General features: G+C 54.6%; 1 protein-coding gene across 1 annotated transcript in view; it reads left to right on the forward strand.

Moving 5' to 3' along the window:
* Positions 1-12117, forward strand: part of DNAH2 (dynein axonemal heavy chain 2) — a 77290-nt gene that overhangs the window by 19399 nt on the left and 45774 nt on the right. Inside the window, exons 14-20 of the mRNA XM_032839816.1 lie at positions 8589-8735; positions 9493-9649; positions 9865-10104; positions 10373-10561; positions 10760-10907; positions 11339-11531; positions 11916-12116. Of these exons, the coding sequence (XP_032695707.1) occupies positions 8589-8735; positions 9493-9649; positions 9865-10104; positions 10373-10561; positions 10760-10907; positions 11339-11531; positions 11916-12116 (1275 nt within the window). The remainder of the gene's footprint in view (positions 1-8588; positions 8736-9492; positions 9650-9864; positions 10105-10372; positions 10562-10759; positions 10908-11338; positions 11532-11915; position 12117) is intronic.

Below are 12117 nucleotides of genomic sequence, written 5' to 3' on the forward strand. Positions count from 1 at the left end.
GTACGAGACCCAGTGGGACTCCTTGCCCCACTGAGCGCGTCCCCTGCTCACTCCAGAGCTCAACTGCTGTCTCTTAGTTCCACGTGCCCTTCTGGTTTCCAACTCTCGTGTGCCACGGAGGGGGAACACCACCACCTCTGGCCTCTGATTCCTCCGCCCTTGGTTCTCCAAAATAACCCATCCCAGGGCCACACCGGCCCGTGATGTAGGTGTGCAGCCACTAGATGGCCTCGGCGGCCCAGCTAAGTCACCCCGGCCGCAGGCAAGGACCTGGCAGGGTTGGCGGGTCACGCTGTCTCCCATAGCTTTCCAGGTAGGAAAATTTCCCGTTCCAGTCCCTTACTGCGTGACTGATTCCTGTATTTGCGCCGCGAGGACCTTCCCTACGCTGGGACCTGAGGTAGGTGCCGGGAGTGTGCGGATGGCAGAGCCCTGGCCCTCGGCCGCGCTTCCGCTTGCTGTGAGATGCAGAAGAGAAAACGAATGAAGGCGCTCTGTAAGACATCTGTCTACAGAGATTGCACGCCGTCTGGTGACAGTTTTTCCTAATTGGAAGGAAATCACTTTCCACTTGATTGCTTTTGGCTCTCCGTCGTCATCAGCCGGGCCCTGGAAGACGAGCTGCCTCCCGGGCTCCTGGGCTCTTCCTGTTGGCTTCGACTCCTAGGCCGTCTTGAGAGGCTTTGCTAGAAAAGGCCTGGGGGGAGATGGAGGCCAGGGGACAGGGGGTACCAGGGCAGGAGGATACCTCATGGGGTGGGGGGGACCGGGGTGCAGGAGCAGTGCCGCATGTCAGGGGAGGCGGAGGCCTTAGTGAGAAGGACGGAGACGTCGGAGGACGGAGATCCATCCTTGGCAGGGCAGCGTGTAAGAGAGTGGCCCTGACAAGGCCCATGGGTTCTGGAGGGATGGCCAAGCTGCAGCCCATCCTAACGGCTCCGTAAGTCAACACTCTGAGTTTGGGGGGACAGAAGATGAGGCCGGTATTACCCTCGCTGGGACATTGTGCAAGACATACTGTCCCCCCAAGCAGGGTGCTCCCCAAGGTGCTGTGCTTGGAGTGACCCCGGGACAGACGGACGGACAGACGCACTTGTAGTGACACTGACATGAACGTGCACAGCCCAGAAGCTGCCTTGTTCCTCTGGAATCAGAGGGTTGTATCCCAGCGACAGAACGGTTAGCACCATCGGTCTGCATTTACATCTTAAGTTGAGAGGAGACAGGGGTCCAGCAAGAGGCAGAGCGCGTCAGTGTCACTGTCAGCTGCCAGCGGGCTGAGAGGTGGCCTGGGGCAGCCTGTGCCTCCTCCCAGTCCTTGGGGCTAAGTGTGAACCCTGGGGTCCTCAGGCCTCACCGTGTGACCTCGGGGTGCGGCGGAATTCCTCTAAGCCCAGTTTCCTTATCCTTATCCTTTTTTATCAAAAAATCCTTCTCTGAGCTTGTCACGAGGCACAATGCCGTGTGTGGAAGTCCTCACGCAGCCCAAACAGTCCACAAACCTGATTTCCCTCCAAAGGAACTGCCTCGAAAAGCTATGGGAACACAAGAACGTTCCCAGCAGATTTGGCAAGGTGATAGGGTCGCTCTGTAAATGCTCTGCATCATCTTTTTTTTTTTTTTTAACTTTTAAAAAAGATTTTATTTATTTATTTGACAGACAGAGATCACAGGTAGGCAGAGAGAGAGGAGGAAGCAGGCTCCCCGCCAAGCAGAGAGCCCGCTGTGGGGCTCGATCCCAGGACCCTGGGATCATGACCTGAGCTGAAGGCAGAGGCTTTAACCCACTGAACCACCCAGGCGCCCCTGTATCATCATTTAAAAAAAAATAATGGTAATTTTTACAACAGTTTAACCTTTTACAAAGGGTGATCTAAGGCCCATGTTATAGAACTCCGAAGTTACACCAGGGTAGAGAGGCGACAGTCGGGCTCCCCGGCTGTGACTCAGTTTCTCTCCAAGGAGTCTGCGTCACTAGTTTCTTGGGGACCCTAGTCCAGCGACAGGCGTGGATAGCTACACAAATAGCATGCCACGTACACTGTGTATCCAAAGTGCTTTCACGATGATTAATTTCCCATCATACAAGTATGGACGGTTTTAGAAAACTTGCAAAACACAGGAAAGAGAAGAAAGTCTCCCCAGCGATAACCACGCTTGGTGGTTTGGTTTATCCTCCCCGCCCCCCCCCCCCCCCCCCGTCCTTGACGCTCCTACTTCATACATTTTTTTGTCTTTGATTTAAAAAAAAAAACAAAAAACCCTTTAGTGGGTATTTTTAAATTTAAACTAAAAATAGTGCCTGCTCACTATTAAAAAAAAGAAAGAAAGAAAGAAAAAAGGACGTGGACGTATACACAGGAAACAGTGAAACTCCAGCACCCGTCCTGCTCCCTGGAGGTCCTGTGGGTCACAGAGAAGCCAAACTAGCCGCCGCGCGCACGCTGTAACCCGGACTGTTGCAACTCGCTTTTGTCACGGTCACCCGCACCAGCGTGTGGGGGAGGGGCGGGCCCCCTTCTGTGCTGGGAGAAGGAAGGCCATGGTGGCTTCCGTGGTGTCTGCTGTGCCGTGGTTTGTACTGTGGCTCAGTCCACTCCAAACCCATGGACTTACAAGGGTTGCACATGTCTGCACGGCTCCTGAGTGTTCTGTCCTGAAGGATGTCCAGCGCGGGCTGCCTGGACCTTGTGCCCTGTCCCCGCACCGTGGTGCATTTGCCCAACGTTGGGGCAGGATGCCCATGGAGATTTGAGAGGCGTAGGAGACCTTTCCTGTCAAGAAGCATGTGAAATAACTTGACATACTGGTTGCATAATCTTTACAGCACAGCCTAGCAAGGCAGCTCTGGGCCAAATAGTTATGGCCCGGGTTTAAGTGAAACCCAAACAATGGCCAGATGCTTGTTGCAGGGGAGTGTTTCTGTCCCTCTGGGGTTGTTTACTAGAAGGATCTGCTGTAAGCTTCTTTACATTTTTGTGGTTTCAAGATAAGGCAGCCGCCTCTGCCAGGGAAATTCTGTGTGGGGAAGGGAAAAACAAAACAAAACAAAAAACCCAACCATGATCCCAGGGAAGGACTCTGCCAAGCCTGGGCTCATCCCACCCGTAAAGAAATGTAAATGTCCGTTGTACAAAGTGCTACCGGGGAGGTGCCGATGGCTTTATCAGCTGACTCTTCTGTGCTCAGGGGTCTTGATAACATCTCGAAATATGCTTGCTTCTCAAGTGTCCTGAGTGTTCTCCGAATTACCCGACTCCCCCTGAGTTCGGAGCCTTCCGGGCCCTGATAGAGTCTGTTTTATCTCACAAGGGGCTTTCTTATCCCACCTTCTATCCCAAACATTGGGGCTCTGAAGTCCCAATGGGCTTTTACCATATTCCACGGCCAGACCGGCTTCACCGACTGCCTGTGGCACAAATGTGTTCCAGATGTCGTCTCTCCCCTGGCTGAGGACAGCCGTGTGGTCCCTGTGTCCCACACCACCCTGTGCCGCCATGCGTCCCCCCACCCCCAGCAGGAGAGGGGACATGGGGACATACTCCTGTCCGTCTTCTGTCTGTAGGGCCTGCACTCCCTCCTTGTCCCCCACCCATATAGGGGCTTTCTCTGTGGGGTCAGTTCACTCCAGACTGTCATCCTAAACTCCGTGGGCTTCCCTTTCCTGCCTCTGAGGATCAATGAGGAAACACCTTACAAAATAATTTCCCAGGCTGATTTTTTTTAAGATTATTTATTTATTTATTTGACACACAGAGATCACAAGTAGGCAGAGAGACAGGCAGAGAGAGAGGGGGAAGCAGGCTCCCCGCTGAGCAGAGAGCCGGATGCGGGGCTCGATCCCAGGACCCTGGGATCATGACCTGAGCCGAAGGCAGAGACTCAACCCACTGAGCACCCAGGCACCTCTGATTTTTTTTTTTTTTTAAGGAAATTTTTTTTGTTGGGGTGCCTGGGTGGCTCGTGTGCCCGGCTCTTAACTTCAGCTCGGGTCACGATCTCAGGGTCGTGAGATCGAGCCCCGTGTGGGGTTCCGTGCTCAGCAGAATGCACTGCTCCTGCCTGTGCCGGTGCTTGCTTCCTCCCTCCCTCCCTCTCTCAAATAAATAAGTCTCTAAAAAAAGAGATTCCATCTGTCAGTAAAATAAAATGTGCATTCTGGACATTAATTGACACACTTCTGGCCCCATCAGAGCCACAACCCTGTGGAAAGAGTTCCTCCCAGGATGTCTGAGCTCAGCTCAACATCAAGATGGCATCATCCAAGTCCATCCTGTCGGCCAACACGTTAAAACCTGACGACAGGCCTTCAGTTACTTTGCAGACCTTGCCAAAATGACCAAATGAAGAGATATTCGAGTGGGGTGCTGGGGAGCACACTTGCCCACGTGGGCTGGCCGCGGTGCTGATCAGGGACTGGTTCGGGGCCTCTAGTCTGAAGAAATGCTCAGACCCCACTCTCTGGCGGGCATAGCTCTCACACCAGGTTTGGGGTTAAGTCCGTATCTAGTGCTTAGCTTAACGTGACCTTGTTAGTCTTGTTTGCAGCTGGACGGAGGGATTTCCTGGTGATGCTTCTTTCCTTGGCTTGTCTGATGTTTGCTGTTTTCAGGACCGATAATCTTGTTATTTTTGCTAGCAGTTTGCTGACGTTAATTCTCCCAGAACCATCACGTTTGTCCTCACTCTCTGACTGGCTTCCTGTTTTTCTTAGGGCTGTCCCCTGCTCGAACTCCCTTTCCTCCTGAGTCAGTAGGGCTGCTTGGTTTCAAGGCTTGCTACGAAGCCTGGAACTTTCCCCTGCACCTGGAGCCTCCTTTGTCTTCCTCTTTCTTGGGTTAGGCCCTCATTTTGGTGGAGTGTATTTCTCAGTAGCTTTCCCAGAAATGGTGTGTGGCAGGGAAATCTTTTGAGTTCTCATGTGATTGGCCACGGTTGTCTTCTGCCCTCCCCTTGTTGGACGTTTGACTGGATTTGGAATCCTATGGCAAAAGGAATTTTCCCTGGCTTTGGCCTCTCTCTCTCTTTGGAGGGTTTCCTTCCACGCCTGGTAATGCACTGTTCGCTCACGTGTAAGAGAGGCCTATTCACTTGAAAATAATTTCCCTCACTGGGATTTTCCTCTCCAGGGAAGGTGAAATTATGACCCTTTGCAACACCTCAAATGCAAGATCATTTCTTCTTGTTATTTCAGACATTGCCTGTAGATCAGACACAGAATCTTCTGGAATTTTCTTCTCATTGTGCTTCCAAGTAGCATTTCAGTAATATTCAGAACACGGACTTTCGTGAGAACACCTCCAGATTGTGGGGGCTTTGGGCTGTGATAAAAAAATACACTTTCCTTAAAAAAAAATAAAAGAAAAGAAGAAAAAAAGACAAAAGAAAAAGAACAATAAAAAAAGAAACCACACCGATTTTGCCAATCACCTGATTTTTTAGTCAAGCCTTTTTTTTTTTTTTAATTTTGAAAATATTCTATATTTTCTTCTGGCATTTCATGATTTTATTCATTACATATAGATGTCTGATCTATTTGAAACTTAGTTTGATATAGGGAGAGAGCTGCACATGCGGCTGGGTTGTGTGTTTTAATCCCAGATGGCTAGCCCGCTGACCCGATCTCATTTATATAACATAACAAATTCCCACGGAGAGTCGTGTCTATTTTGGGATTCGCTTTTCTGCGCTGGTATGTCTGTCTGTTCATGTGAAGGAACCAAACTGCTTCAATTATTGACCTCATTCCTCTCCCTTTGCCGAGTTTTTGGGGGATATTTTTAATATTTATTTCCCATAAGAACTTTGGAATCAATCTGTTTAGTGCCCAAAATAGTTCTGTTCCTATTTTTATGGGAATAAGGATTGGGTTAAATTTATAGGTTAACTGAAGAAGAATGAACATCTTTAAGGTTTGAGTCTTTCTACCCAAAAATAACACTTTTTCTTTCAATGTATTTAAATCCATATAAAATGTCTATAAGTCATTTTTCCATATACATTGACCAATGAGCAAGAGATGTCACTATATATATATATATATATATACACACACACATCTATAAATTTGCATGCAAATGTTATATATAAACATCACTTGTTAATTGGTTAATTTGGGTATTTTATTTTTATGGTTTTCATGGTCATGGATCTCTTTTCTTCCCTGAGAATGTTTAACTGGTTACTGGTTTTTATATTGGAAACTAGTTCTGCGTTCTGGCCTTGCTTGAGAGATCGGACACCGCAGTCACGCCGGGCTCCCGCACGTGGTGGCAATTCCCCGGTGCCTTCGCTCTTTGGGACAGGTGGAAAGAGCCGCGTGCTCTCTCGATCAACTTTAGGCCAGTATCCAGTTGCCGTTTCACATTGCGCTAGGGTCACAGGTGCCTTGGAGAAAGTGGAGTTTCCGAACTTGGCTTTGCCTCTAAAAGCCCAAGGAGGTGGTAGTGGGTGGTGGTGGTAGTGGGTGCTAGGTTCAGAAGCACACGTACCTATGGAGTGCGTCCTGGGCAGGCAAGGCAGGGAGCTTTCCAGGGTGAGAGGACAGAGGGCCAGGCCTGAGGAGGCCTGCGGGGCTTGGGGACAAGGTGTCCTGTGGAGACTTGATGAGGGCAGTTGTGGAGGTGAAGGGGGCAGCCCTCAGGGCGCAGAGTTTGCGATGACAGCTCTACATGGAAGGTACGTGGTCGATGGGAGTACGGGGCACAGGGCCCACAGGGGGTTACGGAGTCCTGGGGGGCTAGGTTTGGTTTGTTTTTTTCAAGATGGTAGAACCTTGGCCTTCCTTGACTGTTGATGGGAGGAACTGCAGGCTGAGGACAGCTGGAGGGGCTGCCATGTTCCGTGTCAGGACGCGGAGCCCTGGAGGAGGCCTTGGCCTTGGGGGTGGGGAGGGCCTCTTCTGTCCTAAATGGCAGAAGCTTTGGGTGGGCCTCAAGTCCCCAGCCTTCTGGGTTTGACAGCAAGAAGTATGTGGAGTCTCCCTGGGGTGTAGGAGGTGGGCTTTCTACAGAGACGAGGAGGGATGGGTCCGAGAGAGAGGGGAGGTGCTGCTGGCGGTGGCCAGGAGAACAGGACGGAAGGCAGCCTGGGGAGCCCTCAGGGTGCTCATCGATGTGGCCCCGCCCTGCTGGGCCCCCTGCATGGGCGCACAGGGCAGGCACGTGGCAGCAGACTGAGCCAGGCTGGGGTTCCGCCAAGTGGCTTATGCCAAGGAGCCGGTGAGGAGTGGCAGGAGGGCCGCGGAAGTGACAGATGGCGGGGTTCAGGAGCAGGGGGGTCTGAGGGGCTGATCTCAGAGGTGGGCATGACAGCTGGGAGGAAAGGGGGAGAGCTCGCCGGATGCGGGGGCCACGTGCGCAAGTCCGATTCCTCTGGTACTGCCTCTAAGAGAGGAACAAGAAACAGCTGAGATCCGTTTTAATATCCAACCCGACGCCGCCCTGCGTACAATCCTTCCAACATATAATAAATATAAAGATTACTACTGGGGAGTTTTCTGTTCTTTTTTTCATGCAAATTCCTCTGCCTTCCATCTCTGCGTCTTTTTCTCTGCTTTCCGAGAGATTTCTGTCGATTTCATTGTTAATGGGCTTGTTTGTTCGTTAATGTCTCTCCTCTTAACTTCCAGGAGCTCTTCTGAGTTTTGGGTCATGGATGCTCCTTTTTTGTCTGGTCTTACTTGGTGCAGATGGCCTCCTTTCTGCCTCCTTTCTATGCGGCCCATCCCCTCATCTCTCCTTGCATTTGCTTTTCTTCTCTTTGGTTGTTTTGGCTCCTGCCTTCTGTGCTTGAAAGGACAGAGACCGATGTTTTGTGATCCTTGGTTGTCCATCTTCAAGGGCAGGGAGATGGAAAGTGGACCCGAAACACTGCTGAGCAGGTTGTGGGGCTCGTCAGCTGTGGGCTGCTTCTAGGGGACCCCTGCGGTGACTGTCCTTGGGGCTCACCCCTCAGGCTGGCCAGAGGCCATGGAAAACAGTCCTCCGGGCCTTGTCCTGGAGGGTGTTGGTCCCAGTGGCTGGGAAAAGAAGCCTGGGGGGGTCTTAACATTCAGTGTGCGTGTGACCCTAAATGTCCCTTTCTCTTAGTACACCCCCTTCTTCAGCCGGGCCTGGGGTCCCCAGTCCAAGACCCTCCATCTGTCTGTCTCTGTACATTTCTCCGGACAAGAAGCCTTCCATCTTCTGCTGGGGTTACAAGAGCACTTGGTTAAGTGTGCAGAGTCGGGGTGGGCACAGGTGGGGCGCTGTTTCCACAACCTTCCCTCCTGAGACACTTGGAGCCACCAGCCTGGGCCTCAGAGAGCCCCACGGTGTGGACGGAGCGGCCTCTCAGGGGTCTCCATCCCCAGCTGAGGATGTCTGCTCTGCTCCTTGCCCCTGGGCACTCTGCTCCCTGTCTGCCTCTGAGGGCTCATGCCCTAAACACACAGCACCGCACTTCCCGCTGTTGTGGCGGTTTGGCAGGGAGTCCCTCAGCCTTCTTTACCAGGATGTTCTGCTTCATTTCTCATCTGTGTCTGCGCCTGGGGCCGCAGCCAGGCCCTCCAGCAGTCCCGTGAGTGGCCTCGCTGTTTTTCCCCCGAGGTCCCTGCTGATTCTCTTCGTGGAGATTGACTACTGGGAGCGGCTGCTCTTTGAGACGCCCCACTATGTGATGAATGTGGCAGAGCGCGCCGAGGACCTGCGCGTTCTCCGGGAGAACCTGCTGCTCGTGGCCCGAGACTACAACCGGTGAGGCCGCGGCCCTCTGCGTGGCCTTCTGCGCGCCTTCCAGGTTCCTCAGTGTCTTATCTGTCCCGTGATGTCACCTGTCTCCTGCAGGATCTCTCCTTTACGTCTGACTGTCTCAAAAAATGCTTTCTCCTCCTCTCTTGCACAGCCCTGCGTTTTTTCCTGTCCCTTGCACTTCTGTCTTCTAGCTTCAGGGTAGAAAGCCAAAACACCCCCGCCAGGTCCCCTCCAGCCCCACAGGCACTGGGGCCAGGTGGACTATGGGCCGGGTCACTTATCTAGGAACGCACTGTGAGAGGGGGCATTAGGATTGCGGAAAGCATCAGCAGTCCTGAACCAGGGCCCCCTGCCTGGAGCCCTTGGTGCTTATCTCTGCCCTGAGGCTCTGCTCTGGGTTGGGTGCCGGTCTCAGCCCAGGTAAAGTCCACTGGTGGAGCCCGCGGTCTCGTCTGGGCGTCTAGAACGACACCATCCAATATGGCGGCCCCCAGTTGCATGTGGCTGTGTCTGTTTTAATTACTTACTTGGAATTATGTGAAATCTTACAGCTGAGTCACTCATGGGCACAGGCCACGTTTTTGGTGCGGCACGGCCACGTGTGGTTGGTGTGTGGCCAGCACAAAGTGCAGAGCGTTTCCGCCACAGGCGGAAGCGAAACCTTCCTCGGAAAGCTCCAGATGGCCCCACTGAGTTCCCTGGCATGGGGGGCGGCCTGCAGAGCTTGTCCCAGCTGCTGCTGGTCCCCTGTCCCACACAGGATCATCGCCATGCTGTCCCTCGACGAGCAGGCCCTCTTCAAAGAGCGCGTCCGATTCCTGGATAAGAAGATCCACCCTGGACTCAAGAAGCTGCACTGGGCCTTGAAGGGGGCCAGCGCCTTCTTCATCACGGAGTGCCGCATACACGCCAGCAAGGTGCGTCCCGAGCACTCAACTCGGCTGACCTGAGGGCTGGTGCGTGGACGGTCCGTACGGAGCCCAAGGAGTGTTGGAAGGACACGAAGCGTGTCCGCGTGCGTTATCGTTGATGTCAGCAGCTCTGGCTGGAGCACAGGTGGGAGGCGAGCACGGAGCCCAGAGGGTTTCTTCCCAAACTCAGGCCCCCCCTCCGGCGTGTGGGCCGCCTCCAGGTGCAGGCCATCGTGAACGAGTTCAAGACCTCCACTCTGACCATCGGCTGGCGAGCGCAGGAGATCTCCGAGACGCTACTGGTGCGCATCAGCGGCAAACGGGTGTATCGGGACCTGGAGTTTGAGGAGGACCAACGGGAGCACCGTGAGGCTGTGCTGCAGAAGCTACAGTGCCTGCACCAGGACGTGGTGGCCATCATGACCAACTCCTATGAGGTCTTCAAGAACGACAGTCCAGAGGTGTGGCTCCTGGGGCCTGGCTCTGTGGGTGCGTGAGGCCCCCCAGCCCCACCTGTGGCCGTCAGAACTTTCTCCTGGTTCTTCCCCTCCATCCTCTGTGGGGCGCTTCTCAGACATCCTGCTGTCATCTGGGGCTCACCTGACCTTCAGTCCCTCAAACCTTCCTTCGGGGCTCTGCGTCCCACCTCTCTCTTTCACCGGCTTCCTCCCCCGCCATGCCCCCCCCGCGCTGTCTCCCCTGAGGCCCCCCTTCCGCCCGCGCCCCCAGATCCAGCAGCAGTGGATGCTGTACACGGTCCGTCTGGACCGCATGCTGGAGGACGCCCTGCGTCTCAACGTGAAGTGGTCGCTGCTGGAGCTGTCCAAGGCCATCAACGGGGACGGGAAGACCACACCCAACCCCCTCTTCCGAGTCCTGGTCACTTTGCAGAATGACACACAGGGAGGTGTGGCGCAGGTGGGGACCTTAACTCCTGATGTTCCCAAACTGTCTCACTCTCCTTTCCATTTCCCTCTGTCCTTAATCTCGGCCCTTGGCCTTGACTTCATCCTGCGGCCTCTGGGGCTCCCTTAGGGGTCCGGCCCTCTCAGTCCTGGGGCCGGTCTCCTCCACCGCCATGCTGAAGCCCTCTCTGCTGTGTACCCCTGCCCCCAGGTGGAGTTCTCACCCACTCTCCAGACTCTGGCAGGCGTGGTCAACGACATTGGCCACCACCTCTTCTCCACCATCTCTGTCTTCCGCCACCTCCCCGAGATTCTCATCAGGCGCAAGTTTCATCGTGACCCCATCCACGTCATTGTGGGTGAGTGTGCGGTGGGGAGGACACCGGGTTCGAGAGCCATCAGAGACTTCGGGATGGGCAGTGCCAGGAGGAGAGGCCAGGGCTATCTCCAGACATGGGGGCCGGTCATCTCCATGATGCTGGGAAGGCCAGGTGGGGGGCCAGACAGGGGAAGGGAGCAAGCATGGCGGGGAGAGTGGATGGCAGGTGACTCACGCTCAAGGTGTTTGGGACTGAGGTGGCAGATGTGGAAGGACAGTTTGGGACAGGGGTAGGATAGGAGGCGCCCCTCTCAGTCCTTGCCCCCTCTGCTTTCAAGTGCTGACAGCTGAGCTGCATTTCTTTGGGCAAGTGGTGTTGGAGAGGAGGGGTTGGGAGCTGGGGGCCGGGGCCCAGGCTGGAGCTTACGCTGGGCTGGGAGTGAGTGACAAGCATCGTGCCGGCTCTTGAAGAGCGAGACGAGGACATCAGGAAGATCCAGGCCCAGATCAGCAGCGGCATGACCAACAACGCGACCCTGCTGCAGAACTACCTCAAAACCTGGGATCTGTACCGGGAGATCTGGGAGATCAACAAGGACTCGTTCATTCGCCGCTACCAGCGCCTCAACCCCCCCGTCTCTTCGTTCGATGCCGACATTGCCCGGTAAAGCGTGAAGGTGGCAGACCACATCCCTCTCTCGCCAGCCTTGTGATGTGGGTTCTGTTGTTACCGCCGCATTGTAGGCGAGAGCTCGGGGCCAGAACAGTTTCGATAACCCGAGGTCACAGAGCTGGGGGGCAGCAGTGGGTACTCAGATCTGTGCGTCCCTAAAGCCTCGAATGCCAGCCGAGGGGGTTTGCTTGCTGTCTCGTGGGCAGAGGTTGGGGAAATGATAGGCTCCCGGCCGTGGGGCTGGGAGAGCCCCGGAGTGGAGGAGCATCGCCGTCTGGGGCGGGGGTGCTGGACACCAGAGCTCAAACTCGCGACGGGGCAGCGGGCTCGGCTGCCGAGGGACAACCGCCCTAGCAGGGACCCCGGCCCTTGCAGCTACACGGAGGTGGCCAACAACGTGCAGAAGGAGGAGACGGTGCTCAACATCCAGTTTGTGCTGCTGGACTGCTCCCACCTCAAGTTCTCGCTCGTGCAGCACTGCAACGAATGGCAGAACAAGTTCACCACCCTGCTCAAGGAGATGGCGGCCCGGCGCCTCCTGGAGCTGCACACCTACCTGCGGGACAACGGGGAGAAG

The sequence above is a fragment of the Lontra canadensis genome, unplaced genomic scaffold, assembly GCF_010015895.1.
Source record: "Lontra canadensis isolate GAN:19392208 unplaced genomic scaffold, GSC_riverotter_1.0 scaffold110, whole genome shotgun sequence".
NCBI classification, from domain to species: Eukaryota; Metazoa; Chordata; class Mammalia; order Carnivora; family Mustelidae; genus Lontra; species Lontra canadensis.